The following is a 24378-nucleotide window of genomic DNA, read 5'->3' as shown; positions in this document are numbered from 1 at the left end:
TGTTTTATTTGAAAACTATATATAATATATAATAAAGTAACAAAAATATTTACACCACTTCAACCAATCTCAACAATTGCACTATTCTCTATTTGAGCAACAAAATTGTAGTTCACAACTCCCAATTCCCTAAAAACTAGATATGAAATATTCTAGGTTATTCCTTGTAGAAACCTTCAATTATGTCTTTGTACTTTTCATAAACAACATTCCTCTTTATTTTTAAGGTAGGCCCTGAAATTATAAAAAAATGGTTATTATATTTCTATTGTTGTTTATGAATGTTTAAATTATTATACGTATACGTGTATGAGATTATATAATGAATCTTATTATATAATTAACCCTTTTTAGCCAATATTCTAACACAAAGCAGCTAGAAATCTAAAACATTTCAATTTTAATATCAGTCTAATGTGAACAGCTAATTACCTAATTCTCCAGTATTCATAGAGAAATCTGCGGGTAATATAGCAAACTTTTGAATCTTCTGCGCATTAGAAATAGCCTGCTTATTTGCACGTGCGAGTCCACTTTCTATGGCTTTGTAAACCTGAAAAAAATACTTTTTTTAACTTCACAGTACCAAAGAAATAGTGTTAAAACACTCCGTTCCGCACTTTCTGCTCAATTTTGGAGATATTACTTGTTGAGCAGTAAAAAAAACTGAATCCTCGCTTTGTCTTGTTACCAGAACCAGGACAAAAAATATATAATTCGTTCCTCTAATGGGAGTTAAACCCACAAACAATCGCATTTACGGGCGGACAAGATACAGATACTTTCTTATTATTTATTGATAAACAGAAATTATTATCCATGTCCTATCAATGTGTAATAAAAGACTCAAATTAATTGTACTTAAATTGTAAATAAATTGGTGAGTCATATGCCTTGTATACATGTATCATAAATATTATTAGTTTATTGTTACGATATGGATTTTATCAATTTCAAATATTATATAATTACATTATACATCTAACTCATTTATATAAATAAAAAAATAACTTACAGCAGGGTCTTTAGTCCTAACAATCTCGCTGATTGTAGTGGCTTTGCTTCCAAGGTTAGCTACCCATTTCTTTGTCTCAGTATCCAGTTCATCTAAAGGATCTCCAGATGCAGGATGGACTTTAGCCTTAAAATAAATTATATATACTTTGCATAGGTCTGATTGTCTATTTTCGCAAGGGTTTATTTATTAATTTTAGTTTTGTTCAGTTTTGATACATAAAGTATATGTCTTTGTATGTACATATATACTTATATATATATATATTTGATTGTCTTGCCGTGATCATTATGATTTGTTTAGTTTTTTTTAATACATAGATAATTCTTATCTTATGACTTGCTTATTTAGAGAGTAAAAGTAGCATCGTTGAACTAACCTTAAGTGTTAATAATATGGACAAAAATTTCCGCCTGTCTCCAATAAGTACTGCATACCCTACATGCAGTAGCTCGGATTGTACAACTTGCTCAATCAATACTGGTGCTACATTTTCACCTCCAGCTGTTATCAACAGTTCCTGTAATAAAGCCCAAATTATAATCTCACGCTTACCTTAATACAGTTAATAAAGTTAAAGTCCATAAGCCCCCCATTATCCTTCTATCTACTATGGAATTAAGATAAATGATGAAAAATAAATTTAATCATAACTTTATATTATATTAAAATGTTATTTATTACACACGATTATAAACTTCTACTCTGAAACTTCATATAAGATTAAAAAAAATCGAGATAGGTACCTTTATTCTGCCGGTAATATACAATAGGTTGTTGCTGTCTAATCTACCAACATCACCGGAGTGGAGCCATCCTTCCTCATCGAGTGTAGATTTGGTTTTCTCTTCATCGTTCAAGTATCCCATAAACACGTGTCGACCTCTCATGAAAATTTCACCTGGTCCATTAATACTAGCTGAACCATCGAATTTCGTTTCAGTACCTTCGAGAATTTCACCAGATGAATCTAATTTGAATCTATAGAGGAAAATAATTACAAAAAGTTGGTTTAGTTTGTCAATATTTTAAATAAATATATACGCTGATAATGTATTTTATATATTTTCGTATTTCTACAATAATATGGGGCTGAGAGAACCCAGTAATATCCTGAAATAGTATATTATTACGTTGGAGATAATTGAGCCCAAAATCACTATCTGTAGGCTCTCCCTGAGTTCCTGAATATATAACAATGACGACAGATTAATACATTTCCATAAAAAAAATACTGGTGGCCATACTTACTTAGGGTATATACTAAGTGTGTGCGCTCCGGCCGCCTCGCTCATACCAAAGGCGTCCATAATAGGGATGTCCAAAGACAAGAAGAACTTCTTGATATCAGGTGAGAGAGGTGCGGCCGCGGTCACGAACGTGGTGCACTTGTCTAGACCTAGATTGTTGCGGACTTTGTTGAATACCAGGGACTTGGCTACTTTGTAACCACATGATGTACCGTCTTGCCTAGAAATATTCAAAGTAGTTCATGTTTCATATCATTACATTATTTTTTACACTAAAATTATAAGCCAAATATTCATCATACTTTTCTGGCTAATCGTGCAAAAATCTATCTACTGATTATATAGTTAACAATTAAAAGTCATGTTAAGATATTCAAAGAAATGTATAAACGAAAAGGTAATATATTCAATAAGGGATTTTGTATAAACACGGTACATGCATATTTTTACATCATCTACAGACTACGGGGTATGGACGTACCAATACTTTATCATTTGTGATAGTGTGAAGTCTATTGGGAGACCTCTCATGTCCGCTGTGAAAGCACTAATAACAAGTATTTTTTTTTATTTATATATCTTAAGTCAAATATATATTTTGTTAAGTGATTATCAATAATTTCAGTTTTACCCACCCATTAATTCTCGCTGTATGATGTTGTGTGCCTTTGTCTTTAGCCCACGTTGCCATAGATTTCTTCAAAGCTCCGCTCGATGCACCGATGGCCATAATCTTTTCGTACATCTTCTCCCATACTCTTGGTACTGCCAAGAATCTGATTAATAATAGATTGTTATTTATAGCATTTTATGTATTGTTTTATAAAAACATTTAAATTAATTAAAACTTCGTTTCTTAAATAAAGATTTATCTATATTATTAGATATATCCATTAGTCATGTATTTCAATACCTAGAAAGTAATGTTCTATAGGTTGATGACTTGTCATGTCAGTCATGAAGTCACTAGATTCTAGTGAATACACGCATAGATACGGTGTATGACTCTTACTATACATGATCCTTATCAAATAAATTATAAATGCGTCAATTTAATTGGAATCCTAAAAACTATTTTAAATATCTACAGTAATATAATTTATCATATTCATAATAATTCATCTATCTGATTACAATGAAATAACACTATCTCCACTCATAACGTCTTTGTGTCCCTTACGACCGACGTCCAACCCGTTTGTTTTTATCTGTTTACAGATAAGTGTTCATATTAATTTAAAAAATCATTTGAGGCATGTCGTGGTGCAGGGGCATAGAGTGCGATTGTAAACGCGACTGGTTGTGGGTTCGATTATCACTCGAGGATATGAAATATTATTAAATCTATTTTTTTATTTATGCGCTCTGCTGTCGAGGGAAAACGCGGCGTTGAATTTCGCCACTCAACACTCAATGGCTAATGTAATGAATTCGGCGAAAAGTGAGGGAAGGAGTGTCTTAACACTAGGTATATAGTCTCTCCGCCTACCCTGCTGTGTACCCCCAGTATAGCGTGAAGATGATTTTTTTTTGTTAGTAAATAAATTTCAATTAAGACACTAAGACTAAAATAAATGGTTTCATTATCACCAACCTCGTTGGTCTTACTTCTTTGAGAGTCTCAACTAAGCTTCCTTTAAGAGCGTCAGGTTGTGCAAAATATACCGTCACAGCGTTCGTCAGTGTTGTGTAGATATCTACTACCTGTGAACATAACAGTAAATTATAGTTTATGGTTGCATTATGAACACATCCTGGATATATAGTTTATATTAAAATTAGACACAATAATATCTGCATACTTAGTCGGTCTCTTGTAATTTGTAAACAATCAGTACAAAGTTTATTATCATTACATAACGCTTGCATATAATAGCAATAGAATAGAATTGTCGAGACAATTACGTGCTTAAGGAAAATCTTGACCTATTCTTTATTCTGATTTTTTTTACGTTTTTTAATGACTCTTGCTTTTTTACTTGCCCACCTCAATTATCCGACCGTGAGAATAATGAGTGAATCTAAGATAAAACTAATTGTTATAATGAATGTGTTTTTTTATTGAAATTAATACAGACGCATGTTATAAGTTATAATTACTTCATACATGTAAATTTTATTAATAGACTCTATCGTGGCGCTGTTGCAAGTCTGAATTTATACAAGGATTGTCGATTCATTTCTCACTCTTAAAGAATGTTTATATTTAGACGATTTTTTCATCTTTTGGTAAGACATGTGTCTTGTATAACCTAAGTTGTATGACCTGCTTTAATACAGAATGTCCCTAAACTACCAGAAAATAAAGGGCTAAGTTAGACTTTGCAGTAAGTTATCTGCTTACCCCACCAAATGCGGCAGTGCAAGAAGATAAAAAGCCTTTATCATTCTTTATCTCTATTAAAATTGTCCATTCTTATCTTTCTATGCAGTTGATAAATTGTATTTTTAAATCAATAATTACAGATACATATTTGTGTGTCAATATTTTAATACATTTTAATACTTTCATATATTTTTTTTAGTAACAAATACAATATATTTTAATTATAAATCACGCTAATTAAATTTAAAACAATTTTAATATGACCCCCTTGACAGTATTCATGGCGGATTTTTCTTCATATTTTTAAAACATAACTTCTTCAGGATTATTTTAAGGTTCTTATTTTACCTGTGCTGCCACGTGACTCAGTGGTAAGTATGATATAAGTCGTTCATCAGTTGGTCTCAAATCGCGTAGTCTCTCACTGATGCTATACGCGTCCCAAATCAGATTATCATGAGACAGCATAACAGCTTTCGGTGGACCCACAGTGCCGGACTGAAATTATAATATTAGCTTAGTTTTTCGCGTATTTGTATATAATATATATGTACTTTTTTTAGCTTCACATTCTATCCTGCACATCGTACCCAAGCAGAGGATGTTAATACACTACGTCCGCTCCCCAATTTTCGTCGAATTCGGGAGGCATAGCTATTTTTTTTATCAAAATTCATATAACTATAAATAACATAAAACTTTTGCACTGCTGCAATTTGGTATTTCCATAAATAATTGTTGGTTGTATTATCCATACTTTAAGCAAAAAAATATGAGTTAATATTATTTATTGCATACCTATGAAATATTGAAAAAAATATCTTTATAAAACGAAAATATTATCTTAGCAAAATGAAAAATAGTCAAGATTTCTATGTAGTTTTTATTTTTTAAAATATACTTATATCATAATCAAGTCTACGTACACTCATACATACGTCTTATTACAATCATAAGGTAAATTTGTAAAAAATGTAAGAATCATGATAAATCCGGATGTTAAACCACTTAGAATTATTTATTTTTATCTAAAATCTCGTTCTCTATCTTAAGTAGTTTGTTCGACGCCACAACATACGATATTTTATCAGATATTAAAATTAAAAGAATTGGCCAATTTTTAACGTAATGACTATTGATTCTATATTTAGATATTATATAATATGATAGCAAATTTATTAAAGACGAAAAAATCACAATACTTACAGTATAGACAAGTGTACAGCATTCGTTAACAGCGATGGATTTCAAAACGTTATCGAGCTGCGTGTCAGGTTCCTTAGAACCCATTTCCATGAGCTGTTCCCACTGAGGATAGATATAATTACAATATATTATTTGTTATATATATTCAATGTAATATTTGTTATAGTATAAAATGTGAGTAACTTACACTGTACACTCCAGGTATAGAGGTGTCTACAGGGCCCTCCCACTGTACGATAGCTTTAAGATGTTTTAGTCGACTCTGTATGGACAGTATCTTTTCTAGCTGCTTTTTGTCTTGAACAGTACAAATATTAGCGCGAGATGTTTCAAGACAGTGGAAACACGCTTCTGCTGAGTTAGTTGTATATATACCCGCTGCATAGCCTCTAAAATCATATGCATTTTGTTAGCTCTCATTAAACTATTTTTTTTCAGCCTCACACTGTATCCCGCATATAGCAGGGTAGGCAGAGGGGACATAGTGTTGAGACACTGACACTCCGTTCCCCACTCTCCACCGATTTCACGAAGTATTGTGTGTTGATTGGCGGAACTCAATGCTGCTCTTTAGTACCAGAGCGAACAAATGAATATACTCGTGTGTGAATGTGAATTACAATGTGCATTTTAAGAGTTATTACCCAGCCGTACCGCTTTATAACTTACCACGACTTAAGGTATTCTTCTCTCCGGTACCGGTAGTTTTTTACCTACCCTGCTTAATGGCGGAAATACGATAAAATTTATTCTAGGTTTTATTTTAAAATAATTTAATGTTAATTAATAACTTACCCAGCATGAATAGCCGCAAGGTCGGAGATGTACCATTGTTCGGAATTAAATCCCAAAATACAAACTGAATAGTCTCGTTCAAGACCTAATTTTAGAAAAGCTTTTGCTATTGTGCGTACGTTTTCCTGGTACTGTCTGAAATGGAAACTCACTGCTATATATTTTTGTATTGACATACAAGTACACAATTATTTGCGCTTTGGAGTTTGGACTGACAGAAAATCATTTCCTTGTTCTGTGTTCAAGTAAAAAATGTAATATGTAAAATGTTTAAAAAATAACAAACAAATATAGTAATATTTATCTTAAAAATTTTAACAAAAGAAATAACTATTTGAAGCGCAATTAGACAAAACAACATTGTATTACTTATTAGTTATACAATAGACATCATTTATCTTTTTTACATATAAGTAGGTACAGCTGATGTACTCGTGACATTGTGCTATTATTAAATGACTCTAATGTTATAGTAAACAAGGGTATTATGACATGACAGTGCGTTTTACTCACTTGTACGTAAGTGTATGCCATTTTCCGTCTTGTTTCTTTGTGACTAGAGCAGCGGCGTTAGGATAACGAGCTACGATCCTATTTAACAGACCAGGCACTGATAGAGGAGGTTCCGCTGCAGGTCCTCGCGACCCAACGCGGAGTTTTACATGACCTCCTGGTGTACAACATACGTAGCTGTCAGCTGGTACAACCTGGTCAGGTCCTGAAACATTATTAAGTTTAATAATTTTATATTTTAAATTTACATGGTAGATAAACCTGATAGATCTTTATATCTATACATAATTAAAGTGTCAATCTATGATTTAAATATAACGGTAGTATAATTTATTTGTAGCTTCACGCTGCATCATGCACATAGTAAGGTAGGCAGAGAGAACCTGGGAACTTAGTGTTAAGGCACTCCTTTTCCTATTCGCTATTAGCAGAGTTCTACATTACGGTTTCTGTATAAGGGAGAAGTGGCATGAAAGAGCCAGGTTTTGAAAGAGCCACTTGCAATATTTTAGTAGTTTAGGAACGGATTCATTAGAATATTTTATTTTTAAATGGCAATATTGATTTCCCGCCACCCACAAAAATTTTACAGTTCATCGGAACCAACGGACGCCGATACGTCGAGTTGAAGTTTTTGGCATTCCAAAGTAAATATTTTAACTCCTTTGAGTTGTTTTTTAGTATTTCATTGTAAACAAATACGGGTAATTGGAATATAGATTGAGTTTATGTATATATTTGGCCTTGTAACTACATTAAAATTGAGTTTGAAAAGTTTTGATATCGTTGTCATTTTGGAGGTTACATTTTTTTATAGAATAAGTTATGAAAGAGCCGGGTGGACGGGCCTTGAAAGAGCCGAAAGAAAAAACGAGAAATCAGTAATTGAAGAATAAAATTGGCCATGGCCAATGGTTTCTGCCTAGATAAGTGGAAAGAAATTGAAAATGCGAGTGATGATTGGCTCAAAGGATTCATATAATGTTATTGGTCTGAATAATGTAAGATTAAAAAGTTTGTTAGAATAATCTACTTAAAATGACTGATAGAATTAAAAAAAACATTACTTTTTAATAAGAATTATTAAATCGTTTTTATTTAATATTGTTTACCATAATTTTCACTGTTATACCTCATAATATAAGACTGGCTCTTTCATAACTTTTAATGGCTCTTTCAATACCGAAATGTTATGAAAGAGCCAAATGACACATTTTATTAAAATTAATATTTTATTGATTAATTATTGTATTTAAGGGTTATTTCGTACGAAATTACCTAGTTTAATAAATAAATAATAATTTGAGGGAAAAAAATCTTAATTTCTTTAATTAAAAGTATATTTTTTTGCTTCATTTAGTAAACTGGCTCTTTCATGCCACTTCTCCCCTACTATTTGTCTAACAAAGGCAATAGTATACTGCTGAACTCACGTTTATTACCTACGTAATATATAATGTTGTACTCTATAAGTTGTTATATACTTACATATATATTATTATAAAATTAATATAAGTAGGTATTGTAAAATTATATTCACCATTTAAGTATTTTTTACTGTCTATGCCGTTAGGAACTTGCATTTTGCTAATTTTTACAATTTCTTCTCCGTTTTCCACTGTGACTGTCGAAGCATCCTGCAACAATATAATTTAATTCTACTTATCATTAATGTTATCAAACATATTTTGTAATATTTGGTCGCTATTGACCTCTAAATATTATCAGTGCAACTTTAAGTCTTAAAAGATATGAAGTTATCAATTAATCTATAGCATGTTATGTGTTTTAAATAGCAACAATGTTAATTCCATGGGCGTACGAAGAGAACCCTAGAATTGGTTAATTCATTATGATTTAAAAATTATTTCATCTTAAAAGTCATTAAAATAAACTAATGTTTTTAAATAATAAAATAAACAAAGTCGTAAAAGACCTATAATTCATATAAGATAAAGTTTGCTCCCTATTGACCTCTAACTAAATATTATCAGTGCAACGCTAAGTCTTAAAAGATATGAAGTTATTAACTTAGTTATATGTAAACTATAGCATGTAATGTTTATTAAAAACAACTTTTGTGTTTATAATTAATTCATTATATTAATTATATCAGCTGTAGCTGTATCTACTACCCAGCAGGAGTCCAGTCCGTTCCTCACTTTCCGCCGATTTTTTTAACCATAGCCTGTTGAGTGACAAAACTAAACACCGGGCCATTTTAAATTGTTTTTTTAATTGTTCAAATAGCAAGCAAGCAAGATCAAGAGCAATAGTGTAGACGTATCGAATATTTGAAAATATTATTCCTCATTGAATTTCCTCATCATACTCTACCAGTGGAACGAAAGGGTCGATAAACTACGAATCTATTTCTTATCTACAATGAATGTAATGATATACAAAAATAGTTTTCGTCAAAATGGTCGTTGCTAATAATATCCATGATTAGCAACGACCATATTTACACGACGATTACAATTTATGGTCAGTTTTAGATAAGACGCGTTATATGAATAAATAATTCAGTTATGGTTATTTAATATCCATATATTAATATATCTTCGCTCTGGTCACGTAAACATATAGACGATATGTATTTTTATTGTGTTTATTTTAAAAACGTTAACCTTTTCCGATTTGTAACAATATTGTAAAAATTGTAAAACAGTATAATATTGTCTATAAAAGAAAATCTCTTCCTTGCGAGTGAAACGTAGCGCTTAATTAATTTCAAGTGTTCAAAGTACAGGCAATAAAAATATAATATTTATACGTAGGTAGATTATATTTTCATTATACCTATTTGATTTAAATACATTGATATCAATTGTTTTTGGTGACACTAAACCCAGAGAGATCACTGTATTTTGTGGATTTACCAGGGCTCAGCTCTGAGTCCGTTTTTGTGTAATGCTAGTTGCTAAGATCAGCCTCCATGGTTGATATTGTATGCTGATGACATAGTATTCATTGATGTGAACCGAATGACACTGGAGCGCAAAGTGAACCTCTGCAACTGCAACGCTTGACAACGGCGGTCCTAAACTAAATTTTCCGAAGATCGAATACATGGCCCGCTGGACTCTCTGGCAATAAAAGCCGGGACTAATACCATATAGAAGAAGAAAATATATTGTGATATCAATTAATAATATTGCTCTTACATTAGAAACCTTCTAGTGCACTTTAATTTCGATTTCGAGATAAAATGTCTTGTAGATATAAATGTCACAATAAGCTGCTGCAACGTACTGCAGTCGTATAATATAAAACTTTATGGTGAACGATAATTATGCATGAAAAAAAATTGCCAATTTGAATTGTTCGAGAATCCCAGATGATATCATTTAAAATTTAATTTATATGGTAAAAAAAATTCAGTCGAATTGATAACCTCCTTTTCTTACAGAAGTCTTACAGAAGTCGGTTAAAAAGAGGATGGTTCATGAATTGAAAAGGTTCATATAAGCAAAAAGGTTGTTAGACGTTTTTTTTTTTTAAACTTTGGTAGAGTTATAATTGTGTTCTAGGACAGCCAAAATAGAATACTATCAAACATTTCCTCAAGTAACAAATAATTATACAAGCGTAATTATGTAAATTGTAATCACAATATATTTATTTATCTGGTTATCTTGCGCCACATAACGGAAATTTGTGTAGATAAATAAAAATATTTTTGAAGAGCCCAGGTAAACCTTAACATAGAATTGAATAAAACTATTAGTAGGTGAGGTAAATGGGGATTTTAAGATTTATGAAATAAAAACTAAATCAGCTCCACGCTGTATCCCGCACACAATAAGAAAGAAAGTTTAAACCTGTCATAACCTGTTTATTAACTTTAAATATAAGAAGGAAAGTTTAGGGCAGCCAATCATCATGTTCATTATTTTTATTCCACCCCTTCGTGTTGTCACCGAGCCAGACGTCAGAATAACATCCCTCTGTCACCAGAAACAGGTTGCACGTATACATTGTTAACGTCTGACGCACTAACTAATTGGTGACTGTTTTTATTTACATTTTTGAAACTTTATATTCGCTTCCAACACTATTAGGGCAAACATCATATTATAAACTTTTTTCTATTCAGCATCCAGTCCAATCCATCTTCACAATCCAAGTCGCCTACAAAAATTTTTTAGTATTCTTTTTTTACGCTTTATATTTTATACTATATAAGTGCCTTTGTATTATTACAAAGAAACAAATATTCTTTCGAAGAATTCGATTCGATAAAATGTAGAATTGTTTTCGATCAATATACATAATACATTTACGATACAGGTAAGTACCCGTTATCTGCGTTGTTTCTTAAGAAGCGCAATATTTTGCTTATTATATTAAACAATAAAAAAAACCGGACAAGCGCGAGTCGGGCTCACCCAGCGAGGGTTCCATACAAAAATTGGAGGTCTCGAACTTTTTCTGAAATTTAAGCTCAACATAGTCAAAGCCATTTCATTTGATAACTCACATGAACTAGCGGCTATCTAGCTAACCAGCTTTAGGGCTATTATTTTTTTAAGATCTAACCACAAATGTATAAATTTCAAATTTCATAATTATAGGTCAACCGGAAGTACCCTATTAATTTTGATTCTCTGTATAATGATGAAATACGCGGTTTTCACTATATAAACGTCAATACCCTTTTTAAGTAAAAGTAGAAATACATTTTTTACGAGAAATCAAGGGACCGTAGATCTAAGTATATAGCTTGAATTTCAACTCCGTACCTCCAAGTACTCCTGAAATAAAGGCTTTTGACAGATAGACAGACAGATAAGCAGATAGAAGGACAACAAAGTGACTGTATCTTAGGTACAGAACCCTAAAAATGTAACTTTTATGTTACAAAGAGTAAATATTGAATTTCTTGGCTGTTCTTTTTATTACTTATATGTATATTTATCTTATTTAAATAAAACATGATTGTGTTGTATCTATTTATGTTCATACATGTTTTTACAGTTGGTCAAATTGGTAAAATAGAGTACCTAATATTCAAATTCAAATTCAAATTCAAAATATTCTTTATTCAAATAAACTATAAAAGCACTTTTGAATCGTCGAATGTACATGTCAACAAAAAGCTACCACCGGTTCGGAAGGCAGTATTGACATTTTAACCGATCCGAAGAATTAAGATAACTTTGGTAACACAAATTTTATTTACCATTTATCAGTTGTTAGTATCAAGCAAGCTTCAACATTGAAATGTATAATTATGTAGACTTTTTCGTCTCGTCTTAATTATTAGGTACTATATAACATAGTGTATGCACATATATAATTATCTTTACAAATAACGAATCGAGATAAACAGAAACTTAAACACTCTAACATGTTGATATCGCAATCAATCACAGAGTACCTAGCATGTGCGTGATAATTTAGACACTTGCAGAAATAATCGTATATACTATAATTATAGTTGACATTACTATTGCAGATTGCCGCCAAAAAGTCGATATTGACATTATTCTTTTTTATATTCTTGTTAAAGTAGGTACCTTAAACGATTATATTGTTATGTACAAAGTAATTTACTATTATTAAATATTTTTTCTAATGAAACAGGTTTTTTTAAACGATATTTAATGATAATTTAGGCGACCGCGCATTATTCTAAGTTTAATTTTCATCAGCGTAGAAAATATATATCTACCTATGATAGAATAAAAATATACAAATAAAATAATTTCTCTGTTTTGTAAAAACACATAACATTATATGTAAACAAACCAATGTGTAAATTTCGGCAAATGCGGCCAGATAACGGACGTAACGGGTTTATCAAAGGTATCGTTCGCCTGACTAACAAGTGACGTAAGTTGGTAACCGCGTGCGCTTTGGGCGACCAAAATAGTATGGAAAATATATCGTCCAGGTGTGTAAAACGAATTAATGAAAACAGAAATATTTCTCGTAAGTGAAAACAAAAAATATAAATATCCAAGTCAAATTACAAGTCAATAAATATTTTAAAAGCATTTACGACAGGTTAATTGACGTTCATTATTAATATTAACGACTATGACTAATGTGAATAATAATATTTCAGGAAAACAATCTTACCGACTACGCGCAAAATCCCAATAATTTTCTTATTTTTTTGCACTTTAATAACACTCAAATATTCACATAGTAATCGAAATGCTCATATACGGGGAATACTATTTTATTTAATAAAAGAAAACAGAACAATAAAAATATCTGCGAAAAAATTAAAGTGAAATAGAAAAATATAGATTGCAAAGTTACGACGACCGCGACGATACGAGTGCGCCAGCCAACTGGCGGTTTGCCCTATCACACCACTCGACAGTGTAAAGTTCACCATTGGCAGGATAGAGAATAGAGCGTGTACAATTCTAAACATCTGTTTTATGTTTATTATCGCTTAAAAACTCAATATTAATTTTATGTAATTTTAAAATGCATGCATACCGTGATAGAGTCGTGTTCGTGCGCTGTCCTGGCGGGCGGCACAGACAGACAACTGCGCTAAACTCCGAATGTATTCCGTCTGCGCGTACCCGCCGTTTTTCTCCGGCTGAAACCCTGATAAACTACTGACTGGCTTTGCCTATCAGTAAATGATAATTGACGCGCATTACTTAAAATTATCCTATAATATAGTTAATGCATAATCTTATCTTAGAAATTTATTATTGCAGTATATTTTTTTTTGGTTTATCCATTTTGCTAATTATGAAATATTTAACAAATAAAATATAAATAGATGTATAAATGTGCTTATATGGAAACTTTAAAGACAAAAAAAATCTCATATTTATTTTTCAAAGCATCAAATCTCACACTAGCTAGCTAATTTAAAGGTGCATAAAAATAGTTTCATACTATATTTCTTTACTCTTATAGCTCGATAATATGCCACTTTAACCAATTATAAAAACAATCGACTGTTTTTTATACCTTATAGAGATACAAAGTGTATAAAGCATTGAGAGAAAATTGTTAATAATTATTTAACCTTGAGGTGCTTTTTTTCTGATTTACAGTGACAGAAACAGCAGTAATGGACTATGAGGTTATCATTATTATCTATATACGAGTATATAAAAGGACTTGTCCTCACTGACTGATGTAAGACGCACGCACAGCCTTAACCGCTGATGGTAGAAACGTGAAATTTGGTCAGATGTTTACTTTCGTAATCTGGACATCCACTAAGAAGGGATTTTGAAAAATTTTAACTTTAAAGGGATGAGATAGGGGTTGAAAGTTTGTATGGAAAAAAAATTTAATCGGCACCGATTTTTATAAAACTTGAAATTTAGATTTTTAAAAGTATTTAATTGAACACGTGTTTCATCGTTTTCTAGAATTCTCCCCCTAAGGGTGCAAATAAGGGGTTGAAAGTTTGTACGGAAAAATCTTTAAAACGCCACCGATTATTATAAAATTTAAAATTTAGATCCTTAAAAATATTTAATTGAACATGTGTTTCATGGTTTTCTAGAATTCACCCCCTAAGGGTGCAAATAAGGGGTTGAAAGTTTGTATGAAAAAATCTTTAAATCGCCACCGATTTTTATAAAAATTGAAATTTAGACTCTTAAAAATATTTAATTGAACACATATTTCGTGGTTTTTTAGAATTCACCCCTAAATACGCAAGCGAAGCTGCGCGCGTCCGCTAGTACATACATATACGGTATACCTATCACTCAGGAATGGCCACGTAACGGATAGGTAATATAGATTTTTACAATGTTTTCAATAAATGCTTTTAAGTTATCATAAGGCACGTATTTGCGCCTTTTGACTCTACAATTGTGGTTCCAAGGTTTCAAGTATGTTTTTAATATTTACCGATCTAAGTACTTAGGATAAAGTCCGTCCTGGCGTATAGGGAGGTATAAGAGTGTGACTGTAACGCGGCGGTTGTGGGTTCAATCCCCAATCGAGGGAATGAATGAATATTTCTTAATATTTTCATTTCTTCGCTCTAGTATTAAAGCTTTTGCCTGAATGCCAGCGTGAGTTCCGCCATTCAACGCGCATTGTCTTGGCGGAAAGTGGGGAAGGAAGTATCTTAACCCTAGGTTCCCTCTGCCTATCCTAATGTATGCGGGATACAGCGTGAAGCTAATAAAAAAAATATTTAGTATAAATAATATTTGTAATAACAAGCAATTACTTCGAACGTACTTAATAGTAAAAAACAACATAAAAGTGTTTGCCATATAGTTTTATCTATTTTTCAACGCTAATCATTTCAACATAATGACTGGTATCATATTTATAATGTTTTACGTTTTATGCATTCTACTCAAAAAATAGAATAATAAGTGATATAATGAAAAATACTGTACATTATTTGTTTCCGAACCTAGTAAGTATATATGTATATAATTTTTGTGTGTGTGTGTGTGTGTGTTTTTATACGGTTACATTTACTTTTTAGGGTTGTAGAATTCTGTCTAATGTGAATGGTCTCAGTCTGCCTGCTGGCAATGGTCACAATTTTGGTTTTTTTTAGTAGTTGTTGTGGCTAGTTAATTAATCTGGGAAGGCTATATTAGACAACCTATAGAAATATGCTATATAATATCAGGTTAATGATCTCAGCGTATTTTTTATTTTACCTCGGGTACATAGATAATGTTATGCACAAGTTTAAGTTACTTCCATTTCACTACGAGGCCTAAGCCACAGTTAAAAGTTAGGACATATGTATATAGTAGGTACTATAAATATGTACCTATGTACCTAATGATGATTAAGCATAAAAAATGTTTAATAAAATATTTGATTTCTAAAATATATTTCGTTATTTAGGTATAACGATGAACCTTTAGGTTCGTTGTAATAGCGGGCATTGAACTAGCTGCTAGCAGGTTTCGTGCCTATATTTGTATTAGATAAGGCACTTATGCTAATTATTTGTATAAATCATAAAATACACACCTACCTACCTAATAATATTTTTACTAACAGAAATATTAAATAGCCTTATGAAGACTGACGAATGAAGCCCGATGAAGATAGAAGACTTTTAGAAATTATGTAAGTTTCAATTCCTATATACAGGGTGTCCCAGGAGTCAACGATAAAACGAAACCAGGTGATAGACCAAGTCATGACAGTTATGAGAAAAATATAAAAAAAAATCTTTGTCATGTATTTTTCATATTATATTGATTTTAAAAAATATCGGAAAAACCGACACCCTGTGATGGTTTTTCAAGTCCCAGGACTACAAATATTACTCTTTCTTCATTTTTTTTTCTGTAATGTAATCATGAGTAACCCTTCTATGAATTACAGTTTAAGATTGAAACATACCTGCATCAGTTTTCAATAAAATATCGTGTTTTTGCCAAACATTAAATTCAAAATATTTACTACACTCAACTTTAACCGACTGTACTATAAAAAAAATGTACTACACTGTTTTTGCAAGTAACTTTAAAAGTTGGCGCATTTAATCTGGATTCCGAAATGGTACGACACTTGCTGGATTACTTCTTTGTTGAAGAGAGAAAAATCTAAATACACGATAATCGGGATGACGTTCAACGTTTTGGTATCTTTTCCGATACATTTTAGCTGCAGCATTAGCGTTACATAACAATTCTCCATGAATGAAATGCATATTGGCAATGTGTCAAAGACCGAGTATATGGCCTGCGAGAGCCCAGACCCGAGCACTATCCTTATAAGTCCTGGGTCAGCCCCTAAGTCGAAAAAGTTCAGGTATCTTAGATCAGTCATGCACGCGTCTGGAGGCATCGATCACGATCTCCATGGTCGGATAAGCGTTGCCTGGGCTAAGTGGCGGGAGGTCACAGGTGTGATCTGTGATCGCAAGATACCGTCCAAACGTTTTCCGACTTAGGGGCTGGCCCAGGACTTATAAGGATAGTGCTCGAGTCTGGGCTCTCGCAGGCCATATACTCGGTCTTTGACACATTGCCAATATGCATTTCATTCATGGAGAATGGTTATGTAACGCTAATGCTGTACCTAGAATGTATCGGAAAAGATACCAAAACGTTGAACGTCATCCCGATTATCATGTATTTAGATTTTTCTCTCTTCAACCAAGAAGTAATCCAGCAAGTGTCGTACCATTTCGGAATCCAGATTAAATGCGCCAACTTTTAAAGTTACTTGCAAAAACAGTGGAGTACATTTTTTTTTATAGTACAGTCGGTTAAAGTTGAGTGTAGTAAATATTTTGAATTTAATGTTTGGCAAAAACACGATATTTTATTGAAAACTGATGCAGGTATGTTTCAATCTTAAACTGTAATTCACAGAAGGGTTACTCATAATTACATTACAGAAAAAAAAATGAAGAAAGAGTAATATTTGTAGTCCTGGAACTTGAAAAACCATCACAGGGTGTCGGTTTTTCCGATATTTTTTAAAATCAATATAATATGAAAAATACATGACAAAGATTTTTTTTTATATTTTTCTCATAACTGTCATGACTTGGTCTATCATCTGGTTTCGTTTTATCGTTGACTCCTGGGACACCCTGTATATGCAATTAGATGAATTTCTTTATTTACTCTATTCCCGTGAATATAAATATTGTAACTTAGAGTTTCATATATAACTACCAAATAGAAAAATAAATAAAAAATCATTGGATACGTAGATTTTCCTGCTTATACTCAGTCTTGAGTAGTTTAAATCTTAAACATGTTACCGGTTATACACAAAAACTTGCTCCTATGCACTATAGAAGTATGTTGTTTTTTATATAACGAAGATGTAAATATTGTTATTATATTAATACTTAGGTATTTACAATTACATATACACTCTGTAGGGAAGGGGAAGGCACGGTACGGTACGGTATACTTCAGAAAAAATTACTCGTAATCAACAAATTACTTTAGAAACTCTTATTCGAATGTAATTATTAAAATTTAAAAAGATCTGCTTCACTCTATATCCCGCACAAAGAAGGGTAACCTACAGTTAAGACTCTCCGTTCTCCACTTCCAGGGGCATTGTGAGTACTTATTAGAGATCAGTCTATTATTGGAAGATAGTGAATGATTTCCAAAATCTTTTTTCCTCCGGTTTGCCCGCTAGAGGCAGTTTATCCTAAAAGGGTAAAATAAATTTACGCTACACTCAAATGGCGGTAACAGTCTCGAAGAAATTTCACCAATTTTATCCTTCTCCTTCTATTCTTTATTTATTTTTAATAAAATAAATAATTGGGGAGGTAACAATCGTTTGTTTATTAATTATTCTTTGTAATCAAATTTTATAATTGTTTACATTTTGTAAATTATTGTGTACCTATTTGACTTAACACAATAAAAGTAATTAGCCTAAACTTGTTAAGATACACTTGAATAATGGAGTAATAGTGGTAAACACATCAACACAACTATCACTGTGTGTATAATGTGGAACAGGATAGGCACAGGAAACCAAGTGTTAAGGTACTCTGTTCGCCATTTTCCGCTGATTTGTCGAAACTCAACGCCGAGCTTTGTCTCGTTACCAGAGCGAGAAGACGGAAACATCAAATATTTTATTCCTTCGAGCGGAAATTCAACTGACTACCCACAACCGTTGCGTTTACCGTCACACACTATGATATTGTACCACGACTTAAATTGTACCATAATTATCATCTCTTAATTTTAGGGGTTTTTTACTCTTTTTAATTATAAAGATCAGTTAACATTACAATGCTAAATATAGAACTAAAATAACATACTATTAATTATTAATACACAGCACAATACTGCCATCTATGGGCAAGTAGCAACCTTATATACAATTATACAAAACCTTTCAATTCATTTTTATGTGCCAAAATTAGAATTTCATAAGGACTATTAGAACAGGGAAAATATACTCTAAATGTATAGTACTTTCCAAGTTATACATGCGTTTATATTATAAAAAATTGCAAATATTTCTCAAAAGTATAAAATTATTAAATAATAATTTAATAAAATTTAACTTAAAAAATAATTTATTAAATATATTTAAAGATTAATTCATAAACTAAGAAAATATTTCAAATTAATAACTAAGTACTGAGAATAGCTTATTTTGTAAAACAGAACGTTGTTTGTAGTGTTCAGCCATGTTTTTCTCATATCATACGTCGTGTGGCAAACGTCAATGATTAGTTTACTCACTGTTTTACAAAATTGTCTTGTCGTCAATACTGAAAACTATTTGGTTTGTCAACTATATTGGTAATTAAATGATAAAATGAACCGTACAGAAGGATTAGTGCAACGTAGAAACGTTGTGAAGGAAAATAATCCCGATGGAAGTCGGGAAAACAACGATGTGGACGATAAGAAAAACGATAAAAATTATGATGATGGCGATTCCAAGGAAACCCGACTAACACTTATGGAAGAGGTATTGTTATTAGGACTCAAGGATAAAGAAGTAAGTTCTAAACTTATTATAGTAATTAATCTAATGTCTTGCCAATAAAAGATAGGGCTCTCAAAATATTTACCGGGGTTGATTTTAGGGCTATACTTCATTTTGGAACGACTGTATATCTAGCGGCCTCAGGGGCTGCATTTTGATCGAATTAGGATTAAGAGGCCGAGTTGAATTAGAAAGAGCTGGCATGAGAAGAAAGGGACTGCTATCTAGGAAAGTTATAGTGAAATCAGGTAACAAGCACAATAATATTGCTATTCATAACTAATGAATAACAAGTCTTTTAACTATGTTATGTATCTGTAAGCTTTGTATAGTATAAAGGAAAAATAAAAATATTGATAACTTCTCAATTATTTTATACAGGACTATCATAATCATATTTTTTTGTGATAAGAAAAAATATTTTTATCTTATTTATCGTTAATTATAGACAAGGTAAAATGCAATAGATATTATAAATGTTTTATATTTCATTCCTAGATAATCCTACAGGAGATGTTTTGCTTGATGAGGCTTTGAAACATATGAAGGATACTGATCCACCAGAAACGGTTCAAAGTTGGATTGAATATCTTAGTGGTATGTTAATAAACAATTATTTATTTAAAAATTATTAACAAACTAAATGAAAAGAAAAAGCTTTTGTTATTGGTCTAAAATAAATAATAAAGTAGCAAAGGGAATAGTATATGTAAAGCGAAATATATAATCAATTTTAACATCTTTGTTAATTATTTTTTACTAGGTGAAACATGGAATCCAATGAAATTAAAATATCAGCTTAAGAATGTGCGGGAGAGACTTGCTAAAAATCTGGTTGAAAAAGGTGTGCTTACAACAGAAAAACAAAACTTCCTATTATTTGACATGACAACCCACCCCTTGACGGATAATGTTATTAAATGCCGCTTAGTCAAAAAGGTATGATAAAAATGTTATACTAAATACTACTTAGTATATATTTTATGTGAGGCTCTTGTGGTACAATAGCACAGCATCAGACTATACGGATGGTTGTGGGCTCTGGACCCACTCGGGGACATTGTATTATTCAGTTAGTTTCATTGAGTTGCTCTGACAAATAACGAAAGTGAGTTTCTTAATATTTTAAAAAATTCTGACTGTGTATCCCCATACATAGTCCAGTATTATGAATTTTAAACATTTCATATTATTTGGCAATTCTGATATGGTTAATCTACATACAATGTTTAACATAAAAACACAATTAACTTTTATCTAATATTCAATATCATTGGTATAATTACTCAACAGGATTTTTAATATAATAATTTATTCAGCTTTGTAGTGGTACGCTACACATGTAAGTTTTTTATAAAAATAGGGTATTTACACTACTCATATTCATAGTGCATACACAGTTTATGATGCTGAAATCCACAAAAACATTTACTGTTCTTCAAAGGATTAATTAATTATAGTGAGTAACTCAAATTTAGGGTGAACCCTGCTATTATTAGAATAAAAAGTCTAATTCATAATCATTTATTAAAGCATTTAATAACTTGGCCATTGCATTGTAGGTTCAAGAAGCTGCATTGCGTCGTTCCATAGTTGATGTAGCACATGCTGATAAGAGATCACTAGCACTGCTGATGCTTGCCCATTCAGCTGACGTTTTAGAAAATGCCTTTGCACCACTCTCTGATGAGGATTACGAGCTAGCTACAAGACGAGTCAGGTCCTTACTAGATCTAGATTTTGAAGCTGAAGCAATGAGACCGGATGCCTGTGAAATTATGTGGGCAGTCTTCGCAGCTTTCACTAAATAGCACCGGATCACGTTTTAGGCCACATGCATTGAAAACAGGTAACCATGGTGGCTACTAGTAGTATGATTTCCAACATAATTTAGTATAATTGTTAGAATTGTACAGATTGACTTTTTTGTGATCAGTATTAAGTTTAGGCCGAATTGGATTGCTTTATAAAGGGAAAATGAAAGTGAATAACAACTAAAAATCAGAAATTGCATCAATAATAGATGAATTTAAAAATGGCACAAATGTTTTGTGAGTGTAAACTGAATACAGGTGCATAGATAGCAATAAATGATTTTGAGATTCAATTAAAACTACATTATACATACAAAGTTTAGAAACAATATTCATAATTATTGTATAATAATATTTTTGAACATAATATGTATTGTGTATATAATATGTATTTGAGAATTTACTATGTGATGAAAATTATGAAATGTGAAATATGTATTATATATATGTAAAATATTTTTAAATTTCTTTATAGTTTTGTGTGCTTCCTATTGACTATGCTTTGAGTCAATTTATCATTTTAAATCATTTTTACATAATTTTTATCTATTTTACTTCTTTCTCCAAAATTTTTGTACAGTTGACATGAATTATTGAATGATAAATATTTATTTCATTTATTTTTTAAAGCAGAGGTGGGCCATTGATATAAACATACCGTGTTATGTTAAAAACATAACGGTTGAACATTTGACCTTCTCTGTGGTTTTTTAGTTATTTTGTACTTTGACTGTAACGCGACGATTATGGGATCGATATCCACTCGAGGAAAATAAATATTTATTTACATTTATATTTTCATTTCTTCGTTCACCAGAGCGAAAACAAGGGGCAGTGTTGAGTTCCGCCGCTCAACACGCAATGCCTCCAGAATTCGGCGGAAAGTGGGGAACGGAGTGTCTTAACACAAGGTTCCCTCTGCCTACCCTGGTGTGTGCGGGATACAGCGTTAAGCTGCCTTTTAAATGTAGTATAATAGAAAATTCTTTTGAATACTAATATTTATTATTTCACTTCATTCTTCACCAATGATGATATTGTATGAATGTGATATAAAAGAAAATACACCAATATTCTTTATTTTTATTAAGTAAATGGCAATATACCATAATTTTTCCAGGTTCTTGCATACTTTGTTTTCTAATAGTACACATGTGTTTATAATATCTCTATTATGGACCCATAATATTTATTCAAAAGTTACAGGAGTAATAACTGGCGTAACTTATTTCTTAATAACGAAAACGTGTTTTACTTAATTTTCCAAATATTAATGAATATGCCTTATATGCTTCTGTATGATTTACTTACTATTTGCTAAGATACCTGCAAATTATTAATAATTAATAATCACATATATAAATAAAAGAAATATGGTTGCTGCGTAGAAAGTGTATTATAAAATTGAAGCATTTGTCGATGTTACCTTAAACATTCGTTCTGTATGTTTTGTTGGATACTGTTTGTTATTTTCGTTATCATTAGTTCTTCCAATTATTATTTATTTAATGTTATAATATTGCTATTTTATTTTATCAAATAGGGCGAACTATCAAAATTGTGCCATCAATACTATTGTTTTTCCAATTTCTTTATTTCCACATATCATTACAAAACGCAACCTGATTTACAGAAAAGTTGTTAAAACTTTATTTTTATTTTAAACTTGTAGATAGGTTCTAGAGTTCTAGACCATTATATTTAATTTATTAGTGGTAACAATAAAATAAATTAAACCCTAGAGTAAGGCCAGTGTCAACCTTGCCAAATAACACTTACTGATGTATATTAAAATAGATACTTATATATTAATCAGTATCTCTTACTAATCTGACTGATTAAAAAATGTACGTCACAAGTTATTCTTAAGAAATAAAATATGACATCTTTTCGAGTAATATTTCTATACACCGATTCAAATTACTGTTACATTATCTTGTTTATTGATTGTAATTCGATAATTGTGTATAAATTTATTATAATGTTTAATGGCTTTGACGTATAAAACTTCAAGGTAAATACTGTATACAGCAGGGTAGGCGAGGCAAGGGGTGTTCCCAGTGTTCCAAGACATTCTGTTCCCATTTTTGTTTATCGTTGACATTGCGAGTTGAGTGACGGAACTTAACGCTGCGCTTTGTCTGGTTTCCAGAGCGAGGAAATGAAAATAATTCGTTCCTCTAGTGGGAATCGTACACACAACACCACGTCAGCCTGTTTAGTGTAGATACGTCACTAAAGTATAAAATATTGTAATACAGATAGATGAGTGCAGTCAAACGCGAAATTTTATTTATCAAACATTAAATTGGATTTTCAATGTACTTTTAAATACTTATTTTACCTATGCGAAAATAAGTTTCGATGTTTTTTAAATAAAATATACAGCAGTGTGTGGGTTTTGGCAAGCGCAAAACTAAATTGATGTTTCTTGATGTATAAGCTAATAATGTTAAATTAAATTATATGACATACAACTTGAAGTTCTAAATTCTTGTCACTACACATTAAATTTATTCATCTAAATAAATTATTAAACGATTTTCACGTTTCTTTTTTTTCTATTTTAAGATAGATGTCAGATATTTTTATCTGTTTAATTGTATGATCTGTAGAATTAAGGATTTTTAATTGGATAAAATTTATATGAGGAGACTTAACAATTTATTGTGGATAAAATATTGTTGATAAATTATAATTAAATGTCGATTTCCAGTAATATGTTAGAAATCAAGTATCCTAGGATGTATTAGATTTTTTTATTTTTTCTATAAGTAAACGGAAATTCTTTACGTAAGTAACGAATGTGCTTTGAGCGAAATAAATTTCACATTAAAATTGATGTGTTGTTAAGATGAATAAATGTATATAAGTTACGTTAAGAAGTGTATCATATTGAAAATTACTCAAATATAATATTCCTTAGTAAAATTTATTTTATTTCAAATCTTTAATTTTTTTAAGGTACGTTGTGGTTCTACCGGCCGGATTTTTGATGTGTTAGAACGGTAATATAATAAAAAAAAATATTTTCTCAGCTTACACTGC

The 24378-nt window shown here is 31.3% G+C and overlaps 2 protein-coding genes across 4 annotated transcripts; one reads left to right on the top strand and one right to left on the bottom strand.

Moving 5' to 3' along the window:
• Positions 1 to 2: 2 nt before the first annotated feature.
• Positions 3 to 13703, bottom strand: LOC146535664 (long-chain-fatty-acid--CoA ligase ACSBG2-like). 3 transcript variants are annotated; one of them, XM_085190579.1, is made up of 16 exons: positions 13565 to 13616; positions 8646 to 8742; positions 7106 to 7310; positions 6593 to 6727; positions 5985 to 6186; positions 5798 to 5899; positions 4940 to 5089; positions 3860 to 3969; positions 2901 to 3041; positions 2747 to 2812; positions 2267 to 2485; positions 1762 to 1996; positions 1395 to 1535; positions 1016 to 1141; positions 433 to 553; positions 3 to 234 (listed from the first exon to the last, which is right to left on the bottom strand). In XM_085190579.1, the coding sequence occupies exons 2-16, from the start codon at positions 8686 to 8688 to the stop codon at positions 158 to 160; spliced, it is 2073 nt and encodes a 690-aa protein (XP_085046705.1). In that variant the 5' UTR covers positions 8689 to 8742; positions 13565 to 13616; the 3' UTR covers positions 3 to 157. The 3 variants fall into 3 exon arrangements, with proteins under 3 accessions (XP_085046705.1, XP_085046703.1, XP_085046704.1); XM_085190577.1 differs by lacking the exon at positions 2747 to 2812 and having other exon boundaries at positions 13565 to 13703; XM_085190578.1 differs by lacking the exons at positions 2747 to 2812; positions 13565 to 13616 and adding an exon at positions 13193 to 13417.
• Positions 13704 to 19216: 5513 nt separating this feature from the next.
• Positions 19217 to 24261, top strand: sau (Golgi phosphoprotein 3 homolog sauron). The gene is made up of 5 exons (XM_085190773.1): positions 19217 to 19528; positions 19617 to 19764; positions 20015 to 20113; positions 20280 to 20455; positions 21079 to 24261. The coding sequence occupies exons 1-5, from the start codon at positions 19343 to 19345 to the stop codon at positions 21325 to 21327; spliced, it is 858 nt and encodes a 285-aa protein (XP_085046899.1). The 5' UTR covers positions 19217 to 19342; the 3' UTR covers positions 21328 to 24261.
• The last annotated feature ends 117 nt before the right edge of the window (positions 24262 to 24378 follow it).

The sequence above is a fragment of the Heliconius melpomene genome, chromosome 10, assembly GCF_056956725.1.
Source record: "Heliconius melpomene rosina isolate 202511_hmr_F chromosome 10, ASM5695672v1, whole genome shotgun sequence".
Lineage (NCBI taxonomy): Eukaryota > Metazoa > Arthropoda > Insecta > Lepidoptera > Nymphalidae > Heliconius > Heliconius melpomene.
This window is presented reverse-complemented; position numbering and strand designations above follow the sequence as displayed.